Source organism: Vigna radiata, chromosome 3 (assembly GCF_000741045.1).
Source record: "Vigna radiata var. radiata cultivar VC1973A chromosome 3, Vradiata_ver6, whole genome shotgun sequence".
Classification (NCBI taxonomy): Eukaryota; Viridiplantae; Streptophyta; class Magnoliopsida; order Fabales; family Fabaceae; genus Vigna; species Vigna radiata.
The window spans coordinates 6215481-6235646 of record NC_028353.1 but is presented as its reverse complement, the minus strand read 5'-3'; the positions used below and the strand labels follow the sequence as shown (position 1 = coordinate 6235646).

The 20166-nt window shown below is 31.1% G+C and overlaps 2 protein-coding genes and 2 non-coding genes across 8 annotated transcripts; 3 read left to right on the top strand and 1 right to left on the bottom strand.

Annotated features, from left to right (window-relative positions):
* Positions 1–479: 479 nt before the first annotated feature.
* LOC106757320 lies at positions 480–6713 on the bottom strand. Of its 5 annotated transcripts, none has more exons than XM_022779282.1 (2): positions 5849–6710; positions 480–518 (listed from the first exon to the last, which is right to left on the bottom strand). In XM_022779282.1, the coding sequence occupies exons 1-2, from the start codon at positions 6440–6442 to the stop codon at positions 495–497; spliced, it is 618 nt and encodes a 205-aa protein (XP_022635003.1). In that variant the 5' UTR covers positions 6443–6710; the 3' UTR covers positions 480–494. The 5 variants fall into 5 exon arrangements, with proteins under 5 accessions (XP_022635003.1, XP_022635004.1, XP_014495447.2 ...); XM_022779283.1 differs by lacking the exon at positions 480–518 and adding an exon at positions 2314–2343 and having other exon boundaries at positions 5849–6709; XM_014639961.2 differs by lacking the exon at positions 480–518 and adding an exon at positions 4476–4719 and having other exon boundaries at positions 5849–6713.
* A 3433-nt stretch (positions 6714–10146) lies between these two features.
* On the top strand, positions 10147–10226 carry TRNAL-UAG. The gene has a single exon. It is a non-coding gene; the product is annotated as a tRNA-Leu (tRNA).
* Positions 10227–10305: 79 nt separating this feature from the next.
* On the top strand, positions 10306–10385 carry TRNAL-UAG. Its single transcript has one exon. It is a non-coding gene; the product is annotated as a tRNA-Leu (tRNA).
* Positions 10386–10455: 70 nt separating this feature from the next.
* On the top strand, positions 10456–15034 carry LOC106757121 (protein ABHD11). The gene is made up of 5 exons (XM_014639710.2): positions 10456–10792; positions 10879–11114; positions 13517–13629; positions 14204–14344; positions 14576–15034. Exons 1-5 carry the CDS (start codon positions 10552–10554, stop codon positions 14823–14825), a joined length of 981 nt encoding a protein of 326 aa, XP_014495196.1. The 5' UTR covers positions 10456–10551; the 3' UTR covers positions 14826–15034.
* The last annotated feature ends 5132 nt before the right edge of the window (positions 15035–20166 follow it).

Sequence of the window (20166 nt, the reverse complement as noted above, 5' to 3'; positions counted from 1 at the left end):
TTGGGGTGATTTTTGTTTTAGTCCCTCTTTCAAACTAAGGTACAATTTTAGAAAACTCGGTTTTAGTCTTTTTTTATCAAATTTTTTTAACTTTTCAAGCACGTTTCATTATAGCATTTGGATTGTTTACACTATTTTACACATTTTTGCTTCAATGTTAACTGAGAAATGCGTTTGAAACAACAAATAAAGTTAAAAAAATTTGGTAAAAAGAACTAAAACCAGAGTTTTCTAAAGTTGAAGGACTAAATTGTACCTTAGTTTGAAAGAGGGACTGAAACCAAAATCGTCCCAAAGTATAGGGACTAAAAACATATTTAACTCTATATTATAATATAGTCATCCAAAAGAGTGAGGAAATTTAAAAGTTTTACATATAGTTATAAAGTCTTTCAAAAGGAAGAAAAGGAGAGAAACTAAGTTATATACATAAGGGATCCTATCTAGTTTAAACTACTCTGCAGTGTCTGGAGCCTCAGCAGCATCAACTCTATCTAATATCTGCTCCAGAGGGACCTCTGCTCACATCCAATTTGAATGATCATTGCAAGAGAAATCAAACACATACAAAACACACAATTGCAAGGGTAAGCTAGATGTCTAAAATATTACAAGTAATCAAAATTAAACTAGCATACAAGGTCGAGCAAACAATATTATATAGAACAGTTTTACTAAGTTATAAATTAGAGTTTTATTAAGTGGTGTTAGACTTAGACTCGTACGGACCCGGAATGAATATTGAGCTATGGCGGGTTATGCACTTATGGTGGCCTTTACTGCTTTGCAAAGCCAATTGCTATGGGTTCCACCCTACCACCACAAGGTTAGTCCGTTATCACTCGCCTTGGCCCATATAAAATGGAGACAACCAAAACTAGGACCTCTTATTACTCTCACCACATGAACCAATCTTCTTTAAGTGAGATTGAATAGTCATTAGAGTATTGAGGAAAACCCCCAAGACTGAGCTACCTATATTCATTCCAGAACTTAATTTGATCTCACCTAGATATGTACTTAAATCACATTACATTTCACACTAACTTTACTTACTTTCATACTTTTGATTTCATACCATGAATGTTTTATATTAGTTTAGTTTCTTACAGAATTAAGCATGAATCAATCTCATAATACTAGAAGAAATCATATAAAATAAACAAGAAAAGATACCTAGATCATCACACAAGAAAGGAAGAGAAAACAAGAATTACATATTTTCAGAAAAACATCACTTATTAATACAAATATCTTTATAATCTCTAATTACCAATACTAAAGTAATTCAAATAGCTTGGAAACCCTCACCAATGGCTCCGGAATGGTCAAAAACCCCCCAAAACGACCTAAAGAACGTCCAAAACGGCTGGAACTCCCAAAACATAAAAAAACATCAAAATACTCCTTCTGTCGCAGAAAATTCGCTGAGCGCACACTTCCTGGTGCGCTGTGCGAATTTCTGTTGAAAAATCCAATTAATTTTGGGTTCTCGCTGTGCGAGAACCCTCGCTCAGCGAATCTGCACTTCTGCAGATTCCCAATTTTGCAGTTTTGCAGAACTCCACCACTCCAAACTTGTTCTAAGCACTTTGATGGAATTCTAATGATCCTAATTCGAAGTATAGGTTGAATCTAACTTGCCTAAGGGTCCAATTCCAATCCAAACAGTAATCTCTAACAATTATGCAAAAAATTTGGATCAAATAACTCAATTTCCTTTACTCATGGGGTCAAATTCAAATCTACCATTTGTATTATGTTTTTGGTTGGTTTAATGTTTCTAACAAGTCTAAAGTGGCTTGACTAAGTGGTACTAGCAGTCTAAATATGCACCTCACCTCTATCTCACAAAATCACTTCTCCCTTTCCCCTCAAATTGACTTAAACACTCTAATTTCTATATGTGGATTAACTAGCTACTGTCTAACTGAAATTTTCACTCCAACTCTTTATTCTTTTTCATACTCTTATGCATTTCAAATTCTTAATTTAACTCATAGTTACTCATTCAAGTTACAGTTCAGAAAATACAGATTCATGACAATAGAAATCACACTCCAGTACATAATTCATCAATTCAATTTCATAAAACCTATTCTATCACACAAGGCATACATGCAGAAATTTCAAACTCAAAAATATAAACTCAATAAATATAATTTAAAGTTCTATAAATTCAGAATTCAACCTAGCTTCCCTTACCTCTACTCAACAACACAATGAAACAGAAGCATGCTCGCTCTCTTGCACCTCAAAGAAAATGCTAGAATCACCGGTGAAGGAACAAGAAATTGACCGGTTGAATGAGAGCCCACAACGCCGGAACTACTCAAGTGTCTCCTGATTGAGGAACTGATGGTTCAGTGATAAAGAATTTTAGAGAGATGGTAGAGAAAATTGAAAAGGAAACTTTCTAGAGAGAGAGAGAGTGAAGCTTAAGCTTCTGAACCAAGTGTTCTAAAAAATTTTATTTATCTAATAAAAGTTCAGGTTCTTACATAATTACTGGCCAAACAAATCACTCTAATCATTATATTCCCACAGTGTGTTTTTTTTTAAAAGAAAATGTTTTTCTTACACCACTTACATTAATTAATAATTTACTTTTAGAAGTATTTCAATCATTAAAAAAAGTTAATTTTTGCATTTGTAAAAACAGAAAAAAAAAAATGAAGAATAAAACAGTAGATATGAAATATGTCTAAAAATTTGTTAAGTTTCAAAACAATAGAACATTTTTTGAAAATGTATTACTGTACTCTTTTCATTTATTTAAGTGGTAAGTTTAAACAAAAAAAATGTTATTTAACCATCAGTTTCAAATTAGGTTATTTTTTTTTCTCAATTATGACATTTTCGTCTGGCTTAACTTTTATTAGTGTGCGTATTTATTATGAAAAAAAAAATAGCTACTAACAAATTTAACAACTATTTTATTTAAAGAGAGATTTATAGATTTATTCTGAAAAAAATGAAAAGCAAATAATTCCCAATGAATAGGTGGACCTAATTTTTTTTTTTAAAAAGCAGAAATTGGGTTTTAAAATTTCAAATTAGGAATCTGATTTTTCATTAGTGGAATTCAGCTATTTGGAGATCGTATTTAATTTTTTTTCAAAAAAAAATGTCTTGAATTTAATTTAAACACTACTTAAATTTATTATCACTATTTATTTGAACTTATGCTCATATAAAGTTAATTACTGTAAAATATTCATTTTAAAAACCATCTTTATTTTACTCTATTCTTCTTTATTTTGTTTTGTTTTTAATTTAATAATCATAATTTTTGAATCAAACTTCTAGGAATAAATTAGTACTAATGATTTGAAAATCTCAGTTTGACAAATAAGTTGTAAAGGTTTAAGTTTCGAAGCATAATAATTAAATGAATAATAAAAAAGAAAAGCCATCAAGTATTGTTCCTATCATTACAAATCTAATCACCCTATACACATATATTTTAACAATCTTCAAGCATCATTATTAGATTTTACGCTTTTCCCATATTATTAATATAATCAATAAAATCCTTAATTTTATTTTCTTAAGCTATGAGCAGTTCACAAATTTGTGCTTAAAATTTATAAACGCAGTAAATGATATCTTTAATCTTAGTTACATAAATACTAGAAAAACAATCAAGAACGATAAAAAAAACTAGCATATTTAAAAGGAAAAATATTTTTTAACACCACCTTTTTCTTTATCTACATTCAACACTTTCCTTTTATAATAAAATAAAAATATTATATTAACATAATAAAGATAAAAAAATATCATAATAGAATAATAATTTATAAAATGAAAATGTCAGAGAATCATTATTTAGGAGAACAAATGATAACTCCTTCAAGAACTTCTGTTTAGATATTTATTTAATTCAGTTTTGGGACACCATTCACAAGTTTGATTCCATTAATAAGTTAGTTAGATTCAATGACATAAATAGTACATCATCAAACTAAGATTTAAAAAAAAAAAAAAAAAACTTTAAATCCTTTAAAAAACCTTAAGAAAAAGAATATTTAACGAACTAATTTAATAAAGCTTAAATAAAAAATATCTAAAAAATTTATAAACTAAAATTTGTTAACAATAATAACAATAAAATGCTTAAATTAAAGAAATATATTTTCAAATAATAGACTTATTAATAATAAACTTAAATTAATAATAGTATATTATAAACTATTTATTCATTTTCCAATTTATTAATCTCTTTCTAACATTAAATTACTCTTATAGATGTATCACACTATATGAATATTTTTTATAAATTTTATATTGATATAATTTTAAAAATATTTTTTAAAACAATATTTAAAAAAAGTCATAATTTGGCATTGGAAAGACTAATTTTGGACTTGGAAGAATTGTTTGAGCTTTAATAAATATATTGTTAATAGGTTGCTTTTTATACATATTTTTCGAAGAAAAAGAGAAATATATGAAAAGAGAAGGTTTTCGACCTTAAAAGGGGCTCCCGCTATTTAAACTTTATATTAGAGAACAGTTCACCTAGATCACAATGCTCAAAGTGAGCGCAAATATATTATTATTAAGTGTTGGAAGTTTCAGTATTATCTAAATCTAAATATACTTTTCTCACACTAAACTAATTTAAGTATCCTTTTGCAAGCAACTTGTGATCCATTTTAATCCACCATTCAACCATTTGATTATCACGGGAGCAGTGTAATAAATTCTACTTTTCTGTAAAACAACACAAAACATGTGTTCAGATGAATTGATGTTGAAACTTTTGTCCAACTTGCTTCCTTGATTGATGAAGATATAAAACATTTTAGATTATGAAAACAATTTGTCCATTTTCCATGACTGGTAATACCACTCCAACAAGCAAGTTCCAAACTTCCCGTGGCCAGGAATCCATGTACTTGCCCACAACTTCGTCTCATGTGGGCCAAACAATCAATTTCATCCTCTACCCAACACAAGTCAATGAACCAAATCTTTAACTTGTATATACTCCAACCAATGCCTATATTCTATAGTAATAGCATTTTACCCAACCAATTTCCCTACATCACAGACATCTCTATGGTACGATCCGAAATTCGGCTGAAAGCAGAGTGAGAAACAGAACATACAGAAAAATGGACTGTCATTAACAAATCAGAACTATTCCATATCAGAAAATTACAAACCTAATAAGTCGCATTTAGATCTAACAACCAGTAATCATGGTTCTTTATTAAGCTTAATAAGAATCTAATCTTTGTGTAAGATTCATTATGAAACATGGTAACACTAATAGGGACAACAATCTCACCAACTCTCCAAGCTTTTCAAAGCACAATCATTGTACTTCCCCTCCTTTCAAAGCAAGTGAATAATGCTTACAATCAAACGAAAAACACCAATTATCTGATGAGTATGGACTCCACTCACCAACACAGGATTGTTTCATTTATTTATCTCCAGAGACTAAACTTTCAGAGACAGTGCAAATGACGTATGCTAAAAACAGGGAACATTAAAGTTTAGCCATTTAAATGTTCCAACAAAATCGAAGCCAAAACCATTGATCCAATACAAGAATGGAGAGAGGAAGGGAAAAAGAAAAAAAAATATAGACTTTATCCAAGTTTGGTCCATCAACTAACATGTTTCCAGATTCTATATCAAGCACAGAGCAAAAAGAGCATCCGAAAACGAAGTTACGTGGTGGAGCGAAACTATCACGGTCATGGATAGTGCAGAGAAGCTGTCAAAATTTAACTTCCCCACCTCAACGAGTGAGAGAAAGAGATAGAAATGGAAAGTAAAATTAAATTAATCAATCAAGAAAACCGGTTTGGCGCAAAACGGCGTTTCTAACCTGACGGAGATCCCTCCCTTTGAGGGTTCTCCCAACTCCTTCCAACACCGAAAAAGTAGTTTTGGGCGAAACACCGGAGCCTCTAGCCACAATTTCGTGAGGCGGCAGCATCTCCTCGTCATCGTCGTCATCATCAATCACGCGCGCGAATTCTTCGGCGTTGCGGCGCTTGGAGGCACCGGCCGCAATCAGAATAGGAACCTTGACGGGCGCCGATTGCTGGAATTTTCTGGAAGGCGCAGACTGCGCGAGATAATCGGAGGCCGGCGGCCTCGGCAGCGACGGAATCGTCATGCGCGAGGAGGTTTGAACAGGGGACTTGCCACGGAACACGCCGCCACGGGAATCCGGCTCCGTGAGCACAACAAGGATTCCAGAATCGACGGGGCGATCGAAGTTACGGAGGCGAGGCTTGGGCGAGGGGACGTGGTGTTGGGGTTCCGATTCAGAGGAATCGGCGGCCCAGAAAAGCTCGGCTTCACTGAGCTCATCGGCAGGGGAGGGGGATGCGGCAGCAGTGGCGGGGTAGCGACCGAGGAGGCGGTGGGAGGATGAGGAAGAGGATCGGCGGTGGAAGGAGGGTGTGGGGTCCATTAGTTGTTATTTTTTTTTGTTTGGTGTGGGGATAGGAAAGAGTGGCAGAGTGAAAGAGATGAGAGAATGTGAATGGGAAAGAAAATGAGAGGGTGATGTGGCGGAGGGACGCAGAGTGGTAAATAGAACGAAAATGTAAAACCTCTTTTCTGTGGGACCCACTTTCAACCATGACGTGGCAAATTTGCTAATAAACTGGTTTTAGTTTTCTCCTCTTAGTCCAGTCATAGGCCTGGAAGTCCTAATAGAATTCAAATTCAATCCAAACACCATGGTCCACTTACCACTTCAAACAAGGTACACTCAACTTTTAAAAAAAATTCATTTTTATTTTTTTTTCTGTATTTTTTTATATGTTTAAGTGTGCCTTTCTTTTTCTATTAGTATTTTTTTCCTCAAATTACTCTTACTTTTACTTTACTTCCATTTATATATTTTTTCTTCTTCTAAATATTCAAATAAACTTTTTTTATCGATTTATTTACTTTACTTAACTGCAGATGATCTCTGACATGCAGAAGTAGACTCTCCAGACCTTATTTTTCTTTTTTTTTCGGTTATTTATTTTTTATTTAAGTTACATTGATTGTTTAGTTTTAATTTAATAAAAAATTGATGAATTTGTTTAATAACTAATATGTTTAGTATGATTTTATGTATAAAGTAATTAATTAATATTTAATTTTTTAAAAGACTATGAGTTTTTAATTAATAATTATTAATATTTTTTTAATATTATTAAAATAATACTAACAGACCGTCGCTTTAAAAATATGCTAACATAAAAATAAAAAAAATATTTGAAATGTGAAATGTTAGCTTTTAAAATAAGTTTGAAAAAGTTTTTTAAATTAATATATAGCAAATTGTATTTTTTTTTTCGAACCTACCCAAACGCCAAAAGATTATTCCAATGACAATCTGTTAAAATATTTATATTAAATTTACTTAAATATAAATTAATAAATATAATAATTTAATTTAAAACAATATTAAATATTTGTATTAATCTAATGTTTCAAGTTAAATTTAAATTAAATATTGTAATGATTTAAAATAAATAATGCAATACATGGTAATATTAAATGTTGTTCTTAATTTTTATTTGGAAAAAAAATCATTAGTACTAATATTGAGATATACAAATGTAATTTTATATAATATAAATTTGAGTAACTATGTTCATATTAATTAACATTGAAGGGAACTGTATTGATTAATAAATATTTATTTACTTTATTTCTAATAATATAAAATTTTAATTGGTAGTATGAGTAAATTTTGTAGTTTGTTGTTTGTAAAGGAGGAACTTATAGATTAAAAATTTAAATAATTTTTCATTAATAATTGAAATTTAGGTGTATTACACCCAACTGTTAGATTAAACAAAAATCAAATAAACATGGTTGTTGTAAGAGTAATATATTATTGATACATTGTGGATGATATTATTAAATTTGGTATTGTTATTGGAGAATACAGTTAGCTTTTTTAATATTTAACTTCTTATTTTATTTATTCGTTTATAATTTTTATTTATTTATTTAATTAATGTATATATATATATATATATATATTTAATTTGGTTTGTGTTTTTGTAGCAGTTGATTATTTTTAAATTGCTAGTAAAGGTTTGGTTTTTGTTTTGATTAATAATTTCTTTTAAGAAATATTTAACATTAATTGAAGAATGCTCTTACTTATTAAGTTGTTCACCTCTCTTCTTCTTTGACAGTAAATTCAGTAACATCTTACTCTTTGTTTATTTTTGAAATCTTTCTCCAAAAGGGGAAAAAATAGTCAAAAACTGAATAACACTTTTAGGTAACCAGTGTTTTCAACATTTTTAATTATTTAATTGAAACTTGAAACTATTTATTTTCAAATTTTTAATCAATTAAATTTAACTTGGTTATATATTAAAATATTAAAAAATAATTTATACAATTAAAAATTTCTTTTTAAGATATTTTATCACACACAGATTTATTTAAATTAATATTTTAAACAAAAATTCAATTCAATTTTTAAAATTAAACCTAAAGTTACAGTATGAATACGTACATATCAATCATATATAATTTTTCTTTTCTTTGTCAGAATAATAACTATAATTTACATTACAAACATATTCTTCATTGTGACGTTATATAAATATTAAGAAAATGCTAACTAATAACATTGTTTAAGGTATAATTAATGATCATTCATTCCATTACATTTATACTGAAATTAGGAATAATTAACTTCACTCGTTAAAATAATATAAAATCATATAACAATTTTATATCATTTTCTAAACATAAACATAAAACAATCTGCACCATTGTCCAGTACCTTTAGAATTTCACACAATTTGCTTATAGGAAGTTTGAAAAGGAATTTGAAAGATGCACCCAATATTCAATTGTTGATGAAAATGGTAATGTAAATGTGTTGCAATATTATAAAGATGAAAATAGTAAGAAACATAAGGTATTTTGAGATGGTAAAATAGTTGCTTGTAGTTGTAAGCATTTTAAATTTTGAGGGATATAATGTCATCATATTCTTAGCACTTTTATTCATAAAAATTGCTATGTGACCCCTTCCAATTACTTGCCATCACAATAGCAACTTCAAATTATATTATAAAAATTTATAGTTAACTATAAAATAGATCATCTAAATTGAACTAAACTAAAAAGTATTATGTTTAAATATATTTATAGGTCATTTAATTTTGACTGAGTAATAAGTGTAACAAAGGTAAAAATGTATGAAATTGATTATGTATCATTCCATGTATTATTGTGTGTGAAACAATGGTCCTTGCATAGATAAACCAATCCTAGCTCATGCATGTTATTCCATGTACAAATCCACTTTACATGTTTTGTGAAGTAATTATTATCAAATCATTACACATGTCAATTTTGTAAAGATTCTCTTAATAGGCAGGGAAGGAGATTTCCTGAAATAGGTGAAAGTATAATATCACCTTATTGAATTCATATCATTCAATAGTCATGAAACAATTTGTCGTGGTGCAAACTATCCACAATTGGATATTTTTATAAATTTTATATGTGATAATCAATTTATTGTGTCATCCCACTAAATCTTGGTGTTTCAATTTACACTCCAATTAAACAAATAAAAGTTATATTGACATAGATATAATATCTCACTTACAATTTAAATGAACAAAGTTTTCTACAAAGATTTATCGGAGAACAAAAAAAAAAAAACAAATTAAAATTAGTTTATGTAAATTAACTTGCAAAAACTTTTACAAAAGTAACTTATTTGAATTAAATAATATATACATTACTCAGTTATATTTACACGTCTAAAAACATATAATTATCTTATTTTTAAACATTCTTTAAGTTTAAATATTTTTTATACCCCGAAAAATAGAAGGAGACTTGGTCCTATAATTTTTTTTTTAGTTTTTCATTATTTCAAGTTCATTATAAAAATATTAATGTTTTTTTTTCTAAACAAACACCAACAAACTCACTCTTATGTAAAAATACTACTCCAAATTCCCTTTATCCAGTTCTCTTGATGAACACAACCGGCTTTTCGAGCCACATACATAATACATTAATATTCGCAAAGTCAAAAAATGGGTCAACCATTTTCAACTTCAAATTTCATTGTTAGCTTGGGGAAGCTACGTTTATGATTAAATATTAAGTATGAAATGCTTAATATGAGACAGATTGGCCGAGTGGTCTAAGGCGCCAGATTTAGGCTCTGGTCCGAAAGGGCGTGGGTTCAAATCCCACAGCTGTCAAATTAAATAGTTTTCATTTAAGATTTTTACCCAAATTTAATTTAATATAATTCTCAGCTATGAAAAATTGTTCACACAAGACAGTTTGGCCGAGTGGTCTAAGGCGCCAGATTTAGGCTCTGGTCCGAAAGGGCGTGGGTTCAAATCCCACAGCTGTCAATTATGTTAATTTTTTTCTCTCTTATTATGATAGATTATTTTTAACTAAACTTCTATCCTAAACTATCATGTGTGTTCAATGCCTCCATTGGGCCAAAGTGTCCACCGTAACCGTTGATGTAACAGCAAAACTAAAAGCCCAGTAAAAGGAAAAGCAAAGCAGAGAATGGCAGCATCTCTGAGAATCAGAAACAGTTCCCTTCTCCTAACTCGCTTCCTCAACTCAGCAACTCTCCCTCGTCCAAGGTGGCTGCAAACCGTAGCCTACGAGGAATTGCGAGCAAATCCGGAGAAGCCTTACACTTCAACGGCCGTTTTCATCCATGGCTTTTTGGGATCCTCCAGAAACTGGCGCTCCTTTTCTCGCAACCTCTTGGCTTCTCTCTCCAATTCCTCTCCCTCTACCAGTACCTCGCGCTCGACTCTCGTGTTCCTTTTTTTTTTTTTGTAACTCTGAATCGAATTATCATATATCGATTTTCTTTCCGTGCAGATTGGAGGACGGTGATGTTGGATATGCGGAACCACGGGAAATCGACGGAGAGAGAACTGAATCCGCCTCACAATATTGAATCTGCGGCCAAAGATTTGGCCGATTTGGTGAAGGCTGAAGGCTGGCCTTGGCCTGAGGTTGTCGTAGGTCACTCTATGGGTGGAAAGGTTGCTTTGCAGTTTGCTGAGAGTTGTAGCCGCGGCGACTATGGCCATTCTGTTCTGTCTCCTAAACAGGTTTCTCTTCTCTTCTCTATCGTAATAGCTAGTTACATTTTCTACAGTTGAATACCATATCATGTATTGAACTTTGAAAAATGAGAGTATTTCATTTTTCACGCCTAAAGAAGGTACATGGAGCAAGTTTATATAGGAGCTCATGATACAAAAAGGGGAATAACAAACTCTAAACTAACCATAGTTAACTAAACAGAAAACAGTTCCTGATGACATGATAAGTTATTTAGCAGTTGATTTGAGTCACCTTTTACATTGTTGTGAGTGAATGGTAAATTGTAAAAGAGGGACAACATATGTTGTTATACAACAAACTAGAGGACTTTGGAGTCTTGTATTGAGTAGAATGCACTAATTGATGTTATACCTGAACTATATAACTCTTCCTTTTAGTGGACTACAATGTTATAAATTTTGCAGATATCATATCATATAGTGGATAATCCCTTACATCATATAGCGGACAGTATTGTCGCAGACATACGGTGCAAGTTAGAAAGTGGTTGAAATTTTATACATCAACTGTATTGTATAAAAAAAATAAGTTGTATTGCATGAAAATTAGCATTTAGGATTATCTCAAGAATTGGCCGTAGACTGACTAGAGATGACAAGAGGATGCACACATGCTACAACCATAACAATGATAATGGCTGCAATAACGGACAAAGTCACAATTGTGGATTTGGGAAATTCCGCTCTATCCAATGCTGTTATGGTGCCCCTACAGTTGTTAATTAAGAACACTGGTGGATTAGTCTTTCAGATTGTATTCATTTGACGTATAATAGTCCTAGCCTGACATTTGAATTGATAATATCAGCCTTTGATGGGAAAATTTTTGTAAAGCATCAGAAATTGGTATTAGGTTCCACGTTGAATTCTAGTGCGTGTATTTTAGGGGTTACATCCGTATTATTCTACCTTCCTATTTTTCACAATAACATATTATTGCCACAAGAAACATTCACAAGATCCTTAAACTAAACTCTATTAGCCATAAATATATGTTGTATTCCACATTAATTTATGCTCTTTTTGAGTCGATTTAGTCTAAGGGTACCGTCAATCTAGAGAAACTTGTTGGGAAGTCTTGCATCAGCTCAGCTGCCTCAATTCTTAAAATGCGAATTATATATCATTTGGACAATTTCACTTAATGACAATTAGTTTTAAGATGAACTCTGACATTGTATTAGAGCCTATATCTAATTTTGGTAGGCTGGCATGGTTTAACAGGCATTTGTGAAGTGGGGGGTATTGGGAAGTCCAACATCATTTACCTCAATTCTTGGAGTGGGGCTTGTATATTTGCCAAAAATCCTTGCTTAATGGCAATTAGTTTAAAGATTAAATCTGAAAAAACTTTCAATGAGCTTTCTATAATACCCTACCAATCCTAGGAAACTTCTACCACATGCCCTAAAAGTTGAACTTGTTGAAGCCAAAACTTACTTTGAAAGCTTTCCATAAAGTCCATTAGTATACACTGAACACCGCCATTTTTAGAAAAGGGGAGAGTAGGGCTTCAACTCCTCTTGAGCTACTTTTTTTTCCCATCTTCTATCCATATTTGTGTCCAACTGTAATATTAGTTATTTATTGCTTGAATAATCACCATCATTTGTCTTTTTCCTAGCTACTAAGATGGTAATGAGATGTTTTATTCTGTAATCAAGGGTTGTAAGGCTACTTGACGGGTTCTTGAGTGTGAGACCGTGTTGTTAGGAAAAGAAGATCTTAAGTTTGGTAAGGGGGTTCTCTAACTCACATTCTTGACCTTTTCGTCTGTGGATACCCTTCTGTTGTTGTATTTGAAATTTTGCTTCAGTTGTGTAATATTCAGAAGCTATTAATGGGCTATGTGTGTGTGTGTGCGTATATACGTCAGCTGCTGAATTTTGAATTATATATGGAGAGTTGCTGTAAAATTAATATTCAAAATCGTGTTGCATTCTTTTTTGTGATAATAATTTTGGTAAATCTCTCAGTTAATTGAGATGATTAAATGTAAGTTACACAGTTGGAAACTTATGTTGTCCCACTGTTCTTGGATCTGTGTAGAACAGGTCTGATTTTAATGAAATCAATCTTTAATTGAAGATGAATTAAAATACTAAAATATTCGTGTTGAGCTCAAGTTGATCCAAAGCCAGTTTCATGGGCATCTGAGGCAAAAATTTTACCTCATTGTTGTCGGATCTGTGTAGAACAGAGCTGGTTTTTTACCTCAAAATCTGATTTGGATAAAAGTTTGCAGTTTAATAAATTCTTTCACTTCCTCTCTCAGTCTCAATTCTGTTATTTTTCAAGAATCGTATTATGGATTTTCAAATGAATCATTTGTACTATAGGCCTGAAGTCCTCTTTATGTTTCTTTTTTTAAACCTCCTGAAGAACAGCTCTGGGTATTGGATTCCGTCCCTGGTAAAGTGAACCCTGAAAACAGAAACGATGAAGTCCGGGATGTTCTAGCAACCTTGCAAAGTTTACCAAAACAATTCCCATCTCGCAAGTGAGACTCTATATCCCTGAACCCTTTTGTTACGATGCTAGTCCAGTAATAATTTTTGGTGTACCGAGTGGACATTATCTATGTCATAATATATGTTTCTTCCTCTAGTAACATTTTGGAGTACAGGATATATGATGAATGTATTATAATCAGTACGTTTGAAGCTAATTTTTCGTCTTCCTAGGAATCTTAGAGACTGTAGATTGAAAATTATTCATTTTCCCATTTTTCGTGTATATGATCTGCTTTTTTCTATATAACGAAATAAAGTGCCGATCACAGTGTTGGATATTGCGTTTGATGTACTGTGAAAATCTACAAATGCTTTCAAGACATTTTAAGCATAGTGATTGAGGTTATTGTTATTGATGTTGCCGAAGGAAGGAGACTCTAGGTTCTATCTTCATTTCCTTTTGATGATCTGATTGTTTGTCTAACATCCAAAAGTACTGAGGTCTTGAAACTTATTGAAAGTGCAGTGTATAGATTACCGAACACTATAAAAAAATGTACGATATACGAATCTTCCTCGTGCCAATTGTTGGACTAAAATATACACTGCACCTTTTTGCAGGTGGCTTGTTAGTCATCTTATGGAACTTGGTTACTCTAAAGCACTGTCGGACTGGATAGGCACCAACGTGAAAAAAGTTGGTGATCATGAGACGTGGATATTTGATCTTGAAAATGCTAAAGAGATGTTCGATTCTTACTGGTAATTGAAGCATCCTTTAGTTTGAGTAAAAACATTTGAAATGATCTTTTACACAAATATTTGAAATAAGAAATAGAAATAGAAGACAGTTAGTCGAATATCTATCAACTTAACCTCTTTCGAAACAAAGATGTACGGAAAGTTTATTTAAACCTTTTGTTTTCTGGAGTGCTTTCTGTGATCTTCCTCCACAGCCAAAAGTAACAAATCCTCAACATTACAATTATGCAGCGAAAAGTCTTACTGGAATCTTCTGGAAAAGCCTCCCAAAGGTATGGAAATAGTAATTTTGCGTGCTGAAAAAAGTGATAGATGGGACCAAGATGCTATTGAGAGAATCCAGAAACTAGCCAGTGAGCGAGGATCCGACTCTTTTGGAAAAGTTTCCTTTTGTGTTCTTCCGAATGCTGGTCATTGGGTTCATGTGGACAACCCAAAGGGACTTCTTGAGATTATGGCTCCCAAAATTCTGTGTTCTTGAGATTATGAGCTCGAGGCATTAGTGATTGAAAATTGTTGAGTCCAGAGTGGAAAATCTTAACAATAAGCCCAAAAGGTTGGCGGCTAATAAATTGGTTATGTTCAATTTTATATAGTACTAAATAATTTATACACAATTCATTGTATATTTGAATATCCTTGTGCCAGATTTTTAAACCACGCTATAAGTATAAACAACTGTTAAGTCCACTTCCGAACTCTTATTTTTAGTATCTTAATTAATAATTAACTCTTATGATATATGTATGCATGTTCATCTTTAAATGTGCTGTAATGTTAAAATTTCATTTAGTGGACTGGGTTTATTATGATAATTATTATATCTCGTTGTAAATTATTATCTGTTGTATCAGTAGTATAATATGATATTATTTTGTCACTTATCTTCTCAATAGCTTATTTCTTATTATTAAAGAAGGATGAATTACGTCCAATAAAAAAAAAGGATAAGTTCTCTCCTCATCCCATCTTTATATATATATATATATATATATATATATATATATATATATATATAATTTAAATTGTAATGATAATTAAAATTTAAAAATATCTTTTTATTATGGGTTAAATATGCTTTTAGTCCCTGAAGTTTCACTGATTTTTGGTTTTAGTCCCTACATGAAACATTGATGGCATTTAGTCCTGATAGTATGGAAACATGTACGTTTAGTCCTTAATTTTGGACGGCGTTAATTTTTTGGTGAGATGGCTAACGGCACTTCCACCTCACCACTATCCACTGCCTGCCACGTAGTTTTATTTTAAATTATTTTAGATGAGGTTTTTGGTTTTAGGTAGTTACTAGATTAATTAGGATTAAGATGACATAATGACTTAGGTTTTTTAGGGTCAAATTGGTTTTTTGCAATTGGGGAAAAGTGAGGTTTCTGGAAATATTACACTGTACTGGAAAGCTCTTGCGATCGTTCTCGAAGCATTGCATTTTGGTGGTCGTTCTCAAAGCATTACATTTTGGTGTTCGTTATTGAAGCATTGCAGTGTTTTCGCGCTTTTCTGTTTTCTTCTCTGCACTAGGGTTCTTCTTCGTCGGTTTGCGATTTTCTCTGTTTTCTTCGAGGAAGGAGAAAACACAAAAGCTTCAATTTCCCTGCATTATCCTAAACATATAAATACGTATTTCAATTTCCCTGCATTATCCTACTCATATTTGATGCATCGCATGATTAACTGAGTTGGTTCTGCAATATAACAGCTATTGTGACCTTTTTCCCTTTCTTGGTGATTTTTTTTTGTCGTTTATTTATTTAACTTTGAGGAATCTTTCGGTTGGGAAAGGTATCTCTTGGTAAGGTTTCTTAATGTGCATCGCTGCCATCATTTTTGCAGTGCCGAGTTCGGTTACTACCACTATCAGCCCTAGTATTTAATTGAAAGAAACTAGTTTTTAAAGATTAAAATGGTGCTTTTTGTGTTGATTACCCAAAATTACTTTTTGAAAATCTTGTTTAGCTTATCTTACGATGCATCAATGAGCTGTGTTCTTTTGCCTCCACCTATGAAGAGAATTGAGCTGATGGAGATACAGTTACACATTTGTCTTTGAATTGGGTATTAATCCTCAAAAATTTGGTTCTAACTTCCCACCATTCAATTATTCAATTTATCATTTAAACCACACTTAAATTGGTTTTAATACAATAATTATAGCAACGCAAAAACGTGAAACCAATATACAAATGATAATAAATGATATCAATCAACCCTTGAGGTTGCATGCAGAATCAGTGGACACCTCATCCAGTTACATTGCAAAAAATGTTGCTGACATGAATTTGGTTCATGCAGATATCAATTTCATTTTTAACTCTTTCATCTTCCTTCTTTCTCTTTCCACCCCCAACCCAATCCAATAAAAAACTATGTGGCACCGAAAATAATTACTCAACACTTCAAATGTAAATCATTTTTGCAAATAAATTAATAACTCTAAATAAAAATCACACCGCATTTAAATAGTTTTTAATGCTTTGGAGGCCGGGGTGTTCACGAAAGATCCTAAAATGGAATTGTTTTCTAGTAATTACGGGTTCTGTGGAGCAGTGGTCCCAACTACTCCCTCTGCATTCATCTTTGAAAACTACCACCACCATTTATTCAAAAAATCTACGTGAACTGGGTATTTCCTCTGAATAAATGAGAAAACGAATTTTGGAAGAGACAAAAGTGGTATCATAAAATCTCTACTCTAGTTGTCGATTTTAAATGCTAAGTAGTTTGAATGGTCCTTGTGAAGTTGTGACATAAATAATATTTAATTTTTCTTCTACCAGTTTCAAAGGTACAATAACACTAATTACAACATCCTTCTAGTAATAACAAAGACGTTCAACCATACTCTGCCTGTTAACATAAACTACGGCAGTGCAGGATGAACAAGCAAGATTAGTTAAATAGTCTAAAAGAACGATTCTCGTGCCTCTTATACTGCAGAACCGACTCAGTTAGTCATGCGATGCAATCTCCATGCAACATTGTCTTCCTCACTCTCACTTCAACATACAGAAGCAAACACTTTGCTGAAGTGGAAAGCAAGCCTTGACAACTCAAGTCAAACATTGTTGTCTTCATGGGATGGCAATAGTTCATGCAATTGGCTTGGAATTATTTGTGACCACTCAGGATCAGTCTCCAGCATAAATCTTACAAACATGGGATTAAGTGGTACACTTCAAACTCTCAATTTTTCATCATTTCCAAACATTCTCACTCTTGATATCAGTCTTAACAACTTCACTGGTAGCATTCCTCCTCAAATTGGGGTGTTGTCCAAACTCACTCATCTTCATTTAAGTTACAATAATCTCATTGGACCAGTTCCTTCTGAAATAACTCAGTTGGTCAATCTTCAGTTTTTACGTTTGGAAAAAAATGTTTTCAATGGTTCTATTCCTGGCGAAATAGGTGCATTAAGGAATTTGAGAGATATGAGCATTCAAATTGCCAATCTCATAGGGACAATCCCAAAATCTATAGGAAATTTGACCAGTCTGTTAATTCTAGATTTTTTCCAGAACAACCTTTATGGAAATATTCCTCACGAAATTGGGAATTTGTCAAACTTAAAGCATTTTCTCCTTCCTCGAAGAAACAGAGAAAATCGCAAACCGGCAAAGAAGAACCCTAGCGCAGAGAAGAAAATAGAAAAGCGCGAAAACACTGCAATGCTTCGATAACGAACACCAAAATGTAATGCTTTGAGAACGACCACCAAAATGCAATGCTTCAAGAACGACCACCAGAACTTTCCAGTACACTACAATGTTTTCACAAAACTTTTCCCCAATTGCAAAAAACTAATTTGACCCTAAAAAACCTAAGTTATTATATCATCCTAATCCTAATTAATCTGGTAACCACCTAAAACCAAAAACCTCATCTAAAATAATTTAAAATAAAACTACGTGGCAGGCAGTGGATAGTGGTGAGGTGGAAGTGCCGTTAGCCACCTCACCAAAAAATTAACGCCGTCCAAAATTAGGGACTAAACGTACATGTTTCTATACTACGAGGACTAAATGCCATCAATGTTTCATGCAGGGACTAAAACCAAAAATCAGTGAAACTTCAGGGACTAAAAGCATATTTAACCCTTTTATTATTTATATACTTTTTTCAAAAAAAAAATGAATCATAATATTAATTTTACAAATCTTGTACAATTGATTTATTTATAATTTTTTACAAAAAATGTAACAATAAATAAAATAAAATTCTGTATTTTATTTTATATAATTTTACATCAAATATATAATATGAATTTATATTTATAACTATTGTGACTCAAACAAATTATGTTAATTATTATTATAATAAAATTGTGTTACATTTTGAAAATAGACTGCATTTTATCAAAATCATATAAAATATCTTTCTCAACCAACAGTATCTAAATATATTGTGGTTCTTGTTTTAAATAACTTTCGGTTACTAAATATTTTATAATTTAATTTAAGAATAATTTTTTAATAATAATTTAGTAATGAAAAATATATTTAATTTTAAAATTAAATGATAATTTTAATAAAAAAGACCTCATATTCAATCACAACTAATATATTGGACGTTAATTGTATTATGCAAACAAGAACCAACTAGTTTGAATGAAAATATATTAATCGTTCTTCCATTTTCATAAGAAGAAAGCGAAAAAAAAAAACATAAAAAATATACAATTACAAATTAACCTAAAAAATAAAATAGCAACAATGGAAAGAAGACTATTACAAATTATATAACATAAAATATTATATAATTGATTATATTACATTATATAACCTAACATAATTACATATAATTGATTATGTTTCATTATATACCACAATGAAGTTATTATATTATGTTGTATAATATTATTGATTATTTGATTACAGTACATGCTAACTTATGTTTTTTAGTAGCTCATAAATTTAAAAAATTCAACTGAGTTCTTATTAATTTTTTGTATTTATCATAATAATTGAAATTAAATTATACAGTAAAAATAATTTCATCATTTTATAATATATTTTTCTATACTTTTTTAGAAAAAGTATCATATCTGTTAACTTATTATTCACTTTTTTTTTTTTTTTACTTTCTTTACCTTAATAAGAAAGAATCTCATTTTCATTTTTTTCTTCTTCTATTCAATTATTTTTCACTTCTTTAAATTTATTCCTCTGAACAAATAAAACTAATAAAAGAACAAGAGAAAATACATCCCATTTTTTTTTAAACACATGTCAATGAGACTAAAAGGTAACACCCTCTTTATAAACATTTTAATATATTGAAAACTGTTTTTAAAAATGAAAAAAAAATATAGCCACTAATATCCAATTTAGAAAAATGTAAACAAAACTGTTGTCATTGTTTATGAATACACATTTGAAAATTGGAAACAAAACAAACAAAAGTTATACCAAACAATGATTAACGATGTAATTTTGTTTACAACATTATCTATTCAACCTTGTCATGATAAGGTTGTTAATTTTTAAAAGAATAAATAGGGAGCAGAAATGATTTTCATTGATTGTACTCTTGCAACTTTCATTATTTCAAAAAGAAAATTAAGGTGACAAAATTATTCCTTAGTTTGATTTTATGTTTTAAACTTCATCCCTGTAAATAACATAGCTGATAAGGACAACATAAAAGATTCAGACGGTTAAGATGCAAGGTTAGAAGACTTTTGAGGGACTCATGAAAAAGAAAAACTTGGGTGTTTCATCCTCCACCTCCAAGCTTTCATTCTGCACCTCCAAAAATTACCATTTTAACCTTAATTAATATTATTTTAATATTTTCTCTTTCTT